General features: G+C 44.3%; 1 protein-coding gene across 12 annotated transcripts in view; it reads left to right on the top strand.

The window, feature by feature from the left end:
- INPP4A (inositol polyphosphate-4-phosphatase type I A) overlaps positions 1-13,157 on the top strand; it is a 156,226-nt gene that overhangs the window by 78,518 nt on the left and 64,551 nt on the right. For 11 of the 12 annotated variants that reach the window (XM_049857277.1, XM_049857267.1, XM_049857271.1 and 8 more), the window contains 5 exons: positions 341-385; positions 7,836-7,954; positions 9,960-10,076; positions 10,363-10,442; positions 12,573-12,684. In XM_049857277.1, the coding sequence (XP_049713234.1) occupies positions 341-385; positions 7,836-7,954; positions 9,960-10,076; positions 10,363-10,442; positions 12,573-12,684 (473 nt within the window). Of the gene's footprint in view, positions 1-340; positions 7,054-7,835; positions 7,955-9,959; positions 10,077-10,362; positions 10,443-12,572; positions 12,685-13,157 lie in introns of all 12 variants that reach the window. The other variant, XM_049857276.1, reaches the window with a different exon arrangement.

The following is a 13,157-nucleotide window of genomic DNA, read 5'->3' as shown; positions in this document are numbered from 1 at the left end:
AGAAGCTGGCTGCCATCAGTTTTCTAGTTGGGACAGACACCGCCATGCTAGTTCGCCAGGAGATAACATGAGAATGTCCACGGTGTGTCTAACCAGCGCCCAGGCCATGGTAAAAGCCCTCTGTAGGGGGTCTGTGTAGTCCTGACTGAGGAGGAGGGGTGTTTGGTCTTGGCGTCTAAGATGCTTCAGAATCACAAAAGCCATGTGTTCAGAAAATAAAGAAAGCATCTGTGTTTTTTGGAGGGGTGAGGGGCAGAGTGTTGGGTTTCTTGCATTAATTCTAGAATTAAGGAAAAGTTTATTAAGGATGATTTTTTTTCTGTTGTTTGTTTCTGTCCAGGAAATATACAAGATCCAGATGAGCCCATTTTAGAATTCAGCTTAGGTAGGTGTCTTTTAAAATTTTTTATTAAAAAAATACAGTGTTTAAAATAAAACACTGCCACTGCCACGGGTTGGTCTCAGGACCTGCTGCTGCTGCCACCACTGCTGAAGCGTTTCCCGAGAAGACGAAGCCAAGACGCAGGTGTGACCTTCCCGTCAGCGTGAAGGAACCTCAGAGGCCAACAGGGCTCGTGTCTCCTCGGGGTGGGGACCGCCCTCCTGTCTGGGGCTGTGTTCCCCCCAGGCTGGCAGGGGTGGGACGGTGAGGTGAGCTCACCCAGAGCTACCAGCAGGAACAGCCCCCACCCTCCCATCCTCCCAGCCCTCTGAGGAGACACACCGAGGAGTAAGAAAACTGAGCCGTGGTTCCGCTTTGTCACCCTCTGCCTGTAACGCTCCCTGCTCCCGTTAGAGGAGCTGATGACACCTGCCTGCTTGCTGCCTCGGGGAGGATCAGAGGAGAGGATGTACTTAAAGATGTATTAGAATGTTTTGGATCAGGGATGGGGCAGCATGGCAGTACTATGTCTTACCAAAGAGGTCAGGGAGCTGAGTGGAGCTGGCCTGAGACCTCCTGCTCCAGAGCCTGACACTATTCCGTGCCCCTGTCCCCTGTGGCCAGCCCCTTGGTGCTGGTCAGCATTGGTCAGTGGCCTGGCAGCTGTGTCCAGAAGCTGGCGTGATATGAAGAAGCACTCATAGGGAGTCAGATGACCTGGTTGTAGTCCTGCCTATGCCACAAACTAACTCCATGGCCTTGAGCCTGTTGCTTGACCTCGCTGGACCAGTTTCCTCTTGTGTTCTGTGGGCTTTCCTGATTGTTTGAGAGGCAGAGATCATGGAGATTAGAAAAAAAAAACAAAAGAACTTTGACAAATTGCGAAACCCACAAAAGTATAAGCACATTATCATCAAATAAAAAATATTAAACTCTGAAAACATTCCCATTTCAAATGAAATGCTCTTCAGTGAATTCAGAGGGTTCCCTCAGCCCTGGCCTGTAGTGGGTGCTGGGTACCGTACCGTTACTGGGAATGGGGGACTTGGGAAGAAGCAGCCTTTAACTCTGCTGGGATTCCCACATACTTTCTCACTCCCAACTTAGAAGAATTTTATTGGTTTTTATAAATTATAAAACTCACCCAAGGTCTTCCAAGATAGCAGAATGAGCCCATTTCCACCCCCTTATCAGGACCATCGGGAAGAATAAGAAAACTCCTAACAGTGAGATATTTTTGGAGCCCCCACAACCTGGCCTGGGTGGAGGGAAAGCAGATGGAAGAATAGTAATTTGGAGAGAGGAGGGTGGTCACACCTACCTGTCTGAGGGTGGTGGAAGCCAAAGCAGGTGGTTTGTTCCACAGGCCCTGGGAAGGTCAGGAGACCAAATGGGGCTTCTCGGAAAGTTTGTATGAGGAGAAGTTGAAGGTTTGTATCCCCACCACACCTCGCACCCCAGCAGGGGCTGGTTTATAGACTGTCAATCAAACGTGAAGGTAGAGAGAAAGACTTCAGCTACACAGAGTCGCAAATAAAGTTACTTTCCCTGCATCCTTTCTCTGGAAGTTAGTGGAAGATGCGCTGTACCCAAAAGAGAATAAATGGAGAAAAAGGAAGACGGAGGACCCGGGAAATGAAGGGTGCATCAGGATGGCCAGTGTGTGTCAGCCATTGAAGTCAGAGCAGAAGTTGAAGGACTCCAGGAAAGGTGTCACCGTGGAGGGCAGAGGGGAGGGGTTGGGGCCAACACGATTGGATTGGTTTGATTGAGAGAGTATGTATTGAGAGGCATGTTATGGTGCTGTTGGAGAACACAGAAAGAATATAAGTGGAGATTCAAAGAAAACAAACTAATGAAAAACTAAATGTGGGAATTATAGCACACAACTTGGCTCATAATGAATAATATTTCATGAGCTCCAATAACGCAGAATATGGGTCTAACAAAAAGTTGAGCTAACTTGATACTGAGCACGGGAGAGGATGAGAGTTGGTGTCGTTACGCTGAGAATCCTCACCCTCTGTAATAGAAATCAGGACGTGCCTGAGTCTGGTCAATCGAGAGCAGTGATGGTCACGTTGGTCAGACACGTGGAGGAAACACTGGGAAGGAACAGCTTAAAAAGGCGAGGAGCAGGGTGATGAATGGCAGATACCTTAAATTTTAAAATAAAAATCATTAAAAAAAACTAAATATATGCGCTTTGTAAAATGTTTAACACAGACTATCTTAGCAGTAAGAAGACCCTATCGGAGAGATGTAATCACAGTTGATACTTTGGTATATATTCTTCCAGATATTTTTTTCCCATAGAGTGCTATATGTAAACTTTTTGTGATTTTTGGTTGTAGAAGTGATGGAATTTTTTACCAAAAAATGTTATCATAGTGTTTTAACATGATTTTTTCCCATGTAGCAAAAATATCACTGGCATCTTTCTGTATTTATAAATATGGGATCTGCCTTATGCTGGGTGCCTACATAGGATCTTCTGTACGGCTGTGTTATACATATTTTAGCCAACCTCCTGTGGTTGAACAGTTAGGTTCTTTCCAATTTGCCATTATAAATACCAGCACAAAGAACATACTTGCACATAGATCTTTCATACGTTTCGCTGACTATTTCTTTAGGATGAACTCTTAGAATTTTGAGTCAAATGACCTGCGTTTGAAATATGTTTTACCAGTTTACCTCAACAGCATTTACTCAGCATTTATTCTGCTGGGTTTACATATGATATGGTTGAAGAAACAAGGCATACATATCAGAGATTAATGATCCCTAGAGGAACATGCCACTTGGCAATGGTTGAGTACATGCCAGCTGAGTGACGTAAGTGATAAACAGTGGGAGGCTGACTGGGCTGGTCAGAGAAAGCTTCATAGAAGCTTCGCAACTTGAGCTAGGACTTAAACATGGGTGAGGTTCTGATAGACTGGGCGGCCAGGAGAGACTGTCCCTTGTAGGAATTCATGTTCTGAAGGTGGCAGTGGATCCATCAGCCCTTAAAGAGCTATCAGTCTGCCCAGCCTTTGGCCTCCTGCCACCTGCCACCTGTCGTCCACGAGTGCCTGAGAGACCCGAACATCCTGACCTTGCACTGGTGTCAAGAACCCACACCTGCTGACAAGGCAGGCAGAAAGAGACCACAGGTCATTTAAAGCCACTGTGTAGCTCAGAAGAAGGAGAGTCAGTGAGATACAGAAGGGCACATGTTGTATGATTCTACTTGTGTGAAATGTCCAAATGGAAAATCTGTCAGGACAGAGATTAGGGTAGAGTGTTGGGAAGATACTGGGAGTGACTTCTAATTGATTGCGAGTTTCTTTTTGGAATGATGAAAATGATCTAAAACCGATTGTGGTGGAGGTCACACAACTTGTGAATATACTAAAATCTACTGAACTGTACATTTTAAGAGGGTGAAATTTTATGGTATGTGAATTATATCTTAGTACAAAAAATGTAAAAAACATTGGATGAATACTGCTGAAAACTATTCTCAATCTGTGATGGGAAATGAAGAAGTGACCTCAAAGTACAAAGTTAAAAAATACCAAGAAAAAGAAGTGAGGCAATGACAAATCCTGGAGTCCTAGTATGGATTGATGGGGGCCCGGGATAAAAGAAAGGGAAAGATAAAGGAGCAGCAGCAGGCAAGAAGTAACAGAAGAGAACCTTATCTGAGAGAAAGAAGGACTCAAGACACACACTGTTCACCATGTGCCAGGTGTTGCCAAGGATAAGTACAAAATCTTACATGCTTCTAGGTGAAAAAATCAAATAATCAGCCAGAAAAAAAGACAAAATGTAAGAAATACCTGGTCCAAGTCTCTAGAGAACTGAAAGAGGATGGAGGGCCCTCTTTCCCTTGAGGGTATGTGGTGATTACAGAGAGCAAAGCCAAGAGGCCCAGAGGCTGAGCAGTGCTTCAGATGGCCCCTGAGGTGACAGGGCTTAGTTCATAGGGTCGCAAGGAGAAGGATGCTTGGTGAAACTCTCTCCCTTTGATTTAGAATCCCGAAGGGTTATGTACCTGGAGTAATGGGGAACCAGAAGCAGTTCTTCATAGACACTACAGTTAGCTCAGCTCCTGAAAATAAATGAAGGTGACCCTAGAGTGCTAGTGCTCCTTGGCAACAGGTGAAGCAATCATAAACCTTCTCTGGAGAAGGACATCATCCCCGGCCTCATTACTTCTACAGACCAATTTGCAAATAGAACATTCAGCCTAAGATCAAGTTCTCAGAACATGAAGAGACAAAAAATATGAACAGAAACAGACAAGAGAAGCAGACCCAGATTAATAGATACAGACTTTAAAATAACCGTATACCCTGTGTTACAGGAGACTAAAGACAATATTTAGCATTTTTTCTGAGAAGTGGAAATCATGAAAGGAACCAAATGTATATTCTAAATAAAAAACAAAGCAAAAACCAAACCAGTTGCTGTCACGTCAGTTCCAACTCATAGCAACCCTATAGGACAAAGGAGAACTGCGCCACAGGGTTGCCAGCGAGCGGCTAGTGGATTTGAACTGCCAGCCTTTTGGTTAGTAGCCGAGCTCTTAACCACTGTGCCACCAGGGCTCCATGTATATTCTAGAGTTGAAATATAAAATGATGAACTGGTTGAAAAAATCAGTGGATGGGTTAAAAAGTAGATTAGACAAATTGAAGAGAAAATTTGTGACTTTAAATATCGGCCAATGAGAAAATTTCCAAAATGGAGCCAGAGAGATAGAATAATAGAAACCAGTATCAGAAGAGAAGGTAAAAAACAGAGAACATAGTAAGACATTCTAATATATATTTATTTAATGTCCCAGAAGGAGTATAAAGAAAGAAGGGGCAGAAGCTATATTTGAATAGCTGAATATTTCTCACAAACTGATGAAATACAAGTCACAGAATGAATAAAAAAGAATATATGCCTAGACACGTCGTAGTAAAACCGCTGAATCCAAACTCAATGGGAAAACCTAAGAAGCTGCCAAAAAGCACGCACAATTACCTCGTTCCCTTCAAAGGAGCAACAGTTAGACTGACTACTGACTTTATAACAAATTTTTAAAAAAGTGTGGGGCTGGGAGGGAGCCCAAAGACAGTATATTTAATGTGCTTATAGAAAATAAAATTTTGTACCTAGTGAAAATGTCCTCCAAGAATTAGGAGGGAATAAAGGTATTTTCAGACCATAAAAACTGAAAGAATATGTCAACGGCAGACCTACAGTACAAACAGTGCTAAGGGGTGCTCTTCAGTGGTGGTCAGATAACCCCAGATGGAAGTTCCCAGATATAGGAAGGGATGAAAAAAAAGGCGGGGGGGAGCAATGTGGAGAGTGAGCACCTGGGTATATCTAAATGAATAGTGACTATGTAAAATATAGTAAGCAAACACACAAAAATGCTAACAAAAGAGCTATCTAGTGTGGCCATATTAATGTCAAACTAAGTGGAATTGAAAGCAAAAAGAGTGATTTGGGCTCTGTGTTTAGATCATCACAGCTACTTTCAGAGAACATGGTAGTCAATGATAACTTACTCCAAATGAAGATTCCGATCAAGTCATCCCAGCTAACTACGCTCAGAACGTGTCAAGGCACTGTTTGCTCGTACCCTACTGGATCTGTGTCTCCTCTCCCCCCCTTTTTTACTTATTTCCTTTTAATCTCCCCATTGTCCTATTTTCCCCATTCTCTCTTTCTTTCCTCATTATTAGTATCGTCCTTCTATATTATCCCTCCTTCCCTTCCTGGTTTCCTCTGTGCTTGTCACACCTGTTGGGGCTGAGGAAGTAGTTTTAAATCAGAGTTAGTAAAGTTTGATCTCCTCTATTCATAATTTGGAAACCCTGGTGGTGTAGCGGTTAAGTGCTATGGCTGCTAACCAGCAGTTTGAATCTGCCAGACGCTCCTTGGAAACTCTATAGTGCAGTTCTCCTCTGTCCTATAGGGTCACGATGAGTCGGAATCAACTTGACAGCAGTGGGTTTGGTTTTGGTTTTATTCATCATTTAAGAGTGGGAACCAAACAGTTATATTTCTAAATGGACCCCCCCCAACCCAACAAAGCTAATGGTTTTTACTGTTGTTTGAACTTTGATTTACTATATCCTGAAATCAGGAAGGGTCTTACTATCAATGGCATGTCATAGTTTAATGACAGTGAGCTTTTTTCTTTCATGATGCATCTGACAAGAGATAGCATCTTTGATTCAATGAAATATGGTGTCGTGGATTGAATTGTGTCCCCCAAAATATCTGTCAACTTGGCTAGGTCATGATTCCCAGTATTGTATGACTGTCCACCATTTTGTCATCTGATATGATTTTCCTGTGTTATAAATCCTATCACTATGATATAATGAGGTGGATTAGTGGCAGTTATATTGATGAGATCTACAAGATTAGATAGTGTCTTAAGCCGATCTCTTTTGAGATATGAAACAAAGAAGCAAGCAGAGAGACAGGGGGACCTCATACCACCAAGAAAGCAGTGCTGGGAGCAGAGCGCGTTCTTTGGACCTGAGGTTCCTGCGCTGAGATGCTCCCAGACCGAGGGAAGACTGACGACAAGGACCTTCCTCCAGAGCCGACAGAGGGAGAAAGCCTTCCCCAGGAGCTGACACCCTGAATTCAGACTTCTAGCCTACTGGACTGTGAGAGAATAAACTTCTCTTTGTTAAAGCCACCCGCTTATGGTATTTCTGTTACAGCAGCACTAGATAACTAAGACATATGGTCATTTTTTTTTTCCTGTGGGTCACTTCTATGACAGAATTTTCTCAGTCTTGTAATCTATTTTAAAATGCCTAATACAATGAATTGTCTAATCGAAACAGTTCTGGTAGGTACTTTTAGTTCTGAAAAGTATCATTTTTAGTAATTTTGCATTTAATATGAGTTTTATAAGGAGAACAAATGAGTAATCACTCCTTTTAAAAAAAAAAAAAAAAGCTTTGTTTATTTTGCCATAGAATTTTAATTTGCCTCCAGCATACACCTGCACACAGACCTGGGGGGTGGCATAAGGTTAGCGTTGGCCGGCAGTCACAGGATGCAGCCGTGGGGATCTGTGTCTTAGCTTTCATAGACTCTGGCTGCTTAGCTCACTTGGTTAGTGGCTCAGTTAGCCACTGAAGTCAAACGTTAGGGTTCAGACCCCATACGGGGTTATCGGCTGTGTGCCCCATTCCATGAATATAGAAAGCCCCTTCAGCTCAGCCAGCTGCTGTAGTCAGGGCGTTGCTATCACGGGGGGCAGGAGAAGTGGTTGGAAGAGTAAAAGAGGTTGTTGAGAATTTTAAAAAATCTCCCCCTGTGACAGCTGTCAGTGTGATTGTCTCACGCATTTACTGTGTGTGCTTCCTTAGGGTTGCCTTGGGATAGATGTAACTGGAGCCTGGTTTTAAAGGACTTTTTCCCCATCTTGATTCTCTAGCTTGCAGCGAGCTGCATACTCCATCGCTAGATCGAAAACCAAATAGTTTTGTAGCTGTGAGCGTAACCACGCCTCCTCAGGCATTCTGGACAAAGCACGCACAGACGGAGATCATTGAGGTGGGTGCTGCTGGGCCCCTGTCTTAGGAGGGGACCTGGGATGCAGTGTGGCATTTCTAGCCCCTCCCCGGTGGCAGGGCTGTTCAGTTACCTGAGCACCTGTAGCTGCAATTGTATTTATGTGAATAGCAGCTCTTCCTGGGTTTTCAGTACATTGATTACTCCTCTGGGAGCATTTATATTGGTGATCTCCTTTACAATGATTGATTAACTATTGTCTGGATGGCGTTTATATTGGTGATATTCTTTACAATTATTAACTATTAGCTGGTTGTTTTTGAACGTTGATCTTGTACAGTTCATTGCCTTTTGGGACATAAGACCTTACTCTTCCTTGTCATTTCTAATTGGTTGCTACTTTTGGAGAATTGTGCTCATTAATCAAAGCTTGGGGAGGGGGCTAACCATTAACCAACCCTCTTACAAGAACATTGCCTTATTTTTTTAATTGGTTTTTATTTTTATAGCCTTTTGAGCTAAGTGTCATATGTTAATTTTTTACATCAAATTATATATATTCACCAAGGGAATTTTACAGAATCCTTTTAGATAATTGAAGGTATTGCATAAGTTATAAAGCTAAGTGTGGGAGCTGCTGGTGTGAGATTCTGCAGGGACTTTTTTTTTTTTTTGATGTAAGCATCTATGTGAGCTATCCCCTGCCCTAGTGGTGCAATGGTGGCGTAGTGGTTAAGAGCTACGGCTGCTAACCAAAAGCTTAGCAGTTTGAATCTACCAGGCGCTTCTTGGAAACCCTACAGGGCAGCTCTACTCTGCCCTGTAGGTTCGCTATGAGTCAGAATTGACAGCAACGAGTTTTTTGATTTTCTAATGGCGCAGTGATTAAGAACTTGGCTGCCAACCAGAAGGTCAGCAGTTTGAATCTACCAGCCACTCCTTGGAATCCCTGTGGGGCAGTACTACCCTGTCCCTGTGGGGTTGCTATGAGTCAGAATTGACTCAACAGCAGTGAGTTTTTTTTTTTTTTCCTTTAGGTTAGCAGTCTCAAACACACATAAGCTTCATTTTTTCTTCTTTCCCGTTTTAGAAGATAGACCACCCTTTTAGCATCTCGGAAATTTGTTTCCAAGTTCAAGTTAACTATTCCATTTTCTAAGCATTGTTGAATACTACCTACGCACAGAGTGCAGTATTGGGCCCTGTGGATGACACAAAGCGTATTCAAGCGCAGTCCCTGCCCACAACAAGTTTACCTTCGTGCAAGGGGAGGCAGAAACGAATGTGGCTGTACCTGTAGCCGCAGAGCGTGGGAAGTGTTAGAGCAATGAGGGGAGCTCCGTGGGAGCTCAGAAGGATAGGGACTCCCCCAGTTCCAGGGGTCAGGGAAGGTTTCCTGGGGTGGTGCAGAATGAAATTCTGGTCCAGTAGGCCTGGGTGGGGCCCAGCAATCTGCATTCCTTGGAAACTCCCAGGTGATGCTGCTCTGCAGTTTGGGGACCACACATTGAAGAGCAAGGTCTTGGAGGACATGAGGTCTGAGTGGGTCCAGGGGGATGTATAGGGGTGACAAGTAGAATTCATGAAGAAGTCTGCCTAGGCAGAGAGAATACAGTCAGCTGTTGACATCCCTGTATTTGCAAATAGCAATATGGCACAAAGCACTTAGGAAACTGGCCCAAAAAGAAGATATATGCTCAGCTTTTTTGTTGTTGTTGTAAGACTAAGAACACATGTGGACATTCAGCTCATTTCAGTTTTAGAAAATCCCTCCTAGAAATGAGCCTTTTTGCACAGCTTGTGCAAATGGGCCTAATTGTTGTATCTGTGTCAGCTAAAGGTGTCAGACTGCTGTTTTTTGGTTGCATGAATTCATTTAAACTACCTTCATCATTTGTGTTTATCCAGGGTGGTAAGAATGTTAATTTCTCATTCTGAAAATTTTGGTGTATTTCAAAAGCAAAATGACTTTAAAAAAATATTCAATGCTGTATTCTCATTATTCTCTAGCAATACCTGCATTTTTTTTTTTTTATTTCTGTTCTAGGGAACCAACAATCCTATATTTCTCAGCAGTATTGCCTTCTTTCAAGACTCTCTTATCAATCAGATGACACAAATCAAACTATCTGTCTATGATGTCAAAGACAGATCTCAGGGAACAGTTAAGTAGCATGTTATTAGTTCACGGAATTTTCTTCTCTTTCTCTGACTTACGTAATCATTTGAGAAATGAACACACGATTGATGTCAGTTCTGGCTCACAACTTAGCTAATGTCTAAATGTATTTGTCTTTGGGAATTTCTTCCTGAGCATCTCCATTGGGCTTGTGGGATGAGGGTCAGACTTCTTGTGGGCGCCAACCAGCCAGACTCCCCTGGGGCATGGTAATTGGGCCAGAGGCAAAGTGAAAGCACTAACCCTGTCTCTCTCTACTGTCTCTTCCCAGATGTATTTACTCGGCTCTGGGTCCTTCGTTGTCAAAGATCTGCTCCAAGATAAGCATCATAGGCTGCATTTAACACTAAGGTTGGTATTTCGTTTCACTTCTTTGATAGGATCTGAAATTATAAGGTCAGGAAACAGGTGGGAAAGGGCCCATTTCCCAACAGAGAGACGGCGTACCCTGCCCGCTCCCAGCGGCTGTTCTAAGGGGAGGTGGTGATGGTCTCTTGAGACACGACAGAGCACTCAGCCTGTTAGAGGGCCTGACCAGAATTGTGTGGCATCAGTTGGAGGAAACCTGCACAGCCGTACTCATACCTGAAGAGAGATGTCAATACAGATGGAACAGTAATAAATGCACTTGCCTCTTACCTGTCTCTTCCCCAGTTGGACGTAGTCTCCCAGAAAGCAGAGATTATTATCTGCTTTGCTACAGCAAGCTACTGCTGCTCACCAAAAGGTCGGCGGTTCAGATCCACCAGCTGCTCCTTGGAAACCCTGTGGGGCAGCACTACTCTGCCCTGTAGGGCCACTATGAGTTGGAATCGACTCAACAGCAATGGGTTTGGTTTGTTTTTTTCTTTGTTCCTACATCTCAGGCACCTGACGCAGTGCCTGGCATGTATTAGGTTCTCAGTAAATAGCTGTGGAAGAAATTAACGAATGAAAGCAAAACCCCCATTGTGCCCCTGGACGGGAAGATGAAAGATGTCAGATGTCAGCCCTTCCCAAATTCACCATAAGGGTGATTCCCATCAAAATCTTGACTGGTGTTCTTTTTTCGATAACGTAAAAATTGGAACACTCTGACGATGTAGAAAAAATAGCCTAATGTAGCAGAGCAAATGTTGATAAAGAAGATTAGTTCCCCGCTAGATATTGGAACATTCGGAAGCTACAGTAGTGACAGCGTCGTAGGCATTGGCTGGCTGAACAGGGCAGGACGGGGGACCTGCAGGCGCCCTTAGTGTGTATGGAGAACTTGACTCATGATAAAGGACGGATCTTAGGTAAAATGAGAGGGATGGGGTGGAAGGAAAGCTACTTGAGAAAAATATCCAGGTCCATCACAACCTAGAACTAATTCATTTGGATTAGAGTTAAGTGTGGCGCAGTGGTTAAGAGCTCAGCTGCTAGCCAAAAGGTTGGCAGTTTGAATCCATCAGCCATTCTTTAGAAACCGTTTGGGGCAGTTCTCCTCTGTCCTGTAGGGTTACGATGAGTCAGACAGTGGATTAGAGTTACATGTGAGGGATGGGCATCATTGTTTTTAAAAAGGAGCTAAAGATAGCTCCTGTTCAGTAGACCACATAGCATAGGAAGGGACTTTTCCTGCCATGAGAGCAGTGAGAGAAAGTCACAAAGGAAATGGTCAGTAGATGTGACCGCATGAAAATTTAGAACCTGCTTGTCAGACATCACAAATTAAAAACCCGAGGCACCAGGGTGTCCCTGGGGGCTTCCCTGGATGGATCAGGTGAGCCCAGGTAGCTACCAGTCAGCCTGAGGGCTCTTAGGGGTCAAGCTGACCAGGGCTGAGTGGTATTCACTGTATCATATTAAGACTCCGGTGCTTCTTGAAACCCCGGGTGGTCTTGGCTTACTCAGGAGCCTAGGCCTAAACTTTGGGGTTAATCAGCTTGAGGGAAGAGTGGGGAAGGGGCAGAAAGGGGTCCAGTGCCAGAATAGGTTCCGTCCAGCACTGATTCTGGATGTTTCCTATCACCTTCTGGGCATGAGTGAGCCCAGGAACTCACAGGCAGCGCCAAGACAAGCAGCATCTCCCTCTGAGAAGCACCTTCTGGCTTCGCCATGCAGACTTAGGCGTTCCTCAGGCAGGTAGACTCAGGTGTTCCCTAGCCAGGTAGACTGAGGCGTTCCTCAGCCAGGTAGACTGAGGCGTTCCTCAGCCAGGTAGACTCAGGCGTTCCTCAGCCAGGTAGACTCAGGCGTTCCTCAGCCAGGTAGACTTAAAAAAAAAACAAATCCACGCGTATCTGCAGTGCTTTGTTCTACTCTAGATACAGCCCCTCCACTGTGCTCTGATGGCCTGCCTCCTTCTGGAGCCTGTGCATCTGTGAATGTTGATGGGCCAGATGACTGGGTGGGCGCTCCCAAGACCCCTTGATGACCCAGGACGGCTGAGCTTTTCATTTAAGCAGAAAGCGAAGCCCAGTTACGAAGCCACTCATCAAAACCTGTTGTTCGTTGCAGGTCTGCGGAGAGTGACCGAGTGGGTAACATCACCGTGATAGGCTGGCAGATGGATGAGAAGTCAGACCAGCGGCCCCCTGTGACCCGGGCTCTGGACACTGTCAATGGGAGGGTGAGTATGCTGCCTTTCTCCTCTACATTAGAAAGAGCAAGAAGACCATCTGGATGACTTAGCCTATGGCCTTGGTGGGCTGCTGAGTTGGCGCCCAGTAGGGACCTCTGGTTCTCCCCAGACCCATCTCAAAGTATAAAGAATGGTGCTCCCTGTTAGAGAAATACAGATCAAAACTACAATGAGATTTCATCTCGCTCCAACGAGGCTGGCATTAATCCAAAAAACACAAAATAATAAATGTTGGAGAGGCTGTGGAGAGATTGGAACGCTTACACACTGCTGGTGGGAATGTAAAATGGTACAACCACTATGGAAATCGATTTGGCGCTTCCTTAAAAAGCTAGAAATAGAACTACCATACGATCCAGCAATCCTACTCCTTGGAACATATCCTAGAGAAATAAGAGCCTTTACACGAACAGATATATGCACACCCATGTTTATTGCAGCACTGTTTACAATAGCAAAAA

This window comes from Elephas maximus, chromosome 17, assembly GCF_024166365.1.
Source record: "Elephas maximus indicus isolate mEleMax1 chromosome 17, mEleMax1 primary haplotype, whole genome shotgun sequence".
NCBI classification, from domain to species: Eukaryota; Metazoa; Chordata; class Mammalia; order Proboscidea; family Elephantidae; genus Elephas; species Elephas maximus.
Note: the sequence above shows the minus strand (reverse complement) of the source record. Positions and strands in the feature narration are given on the sequence as shown.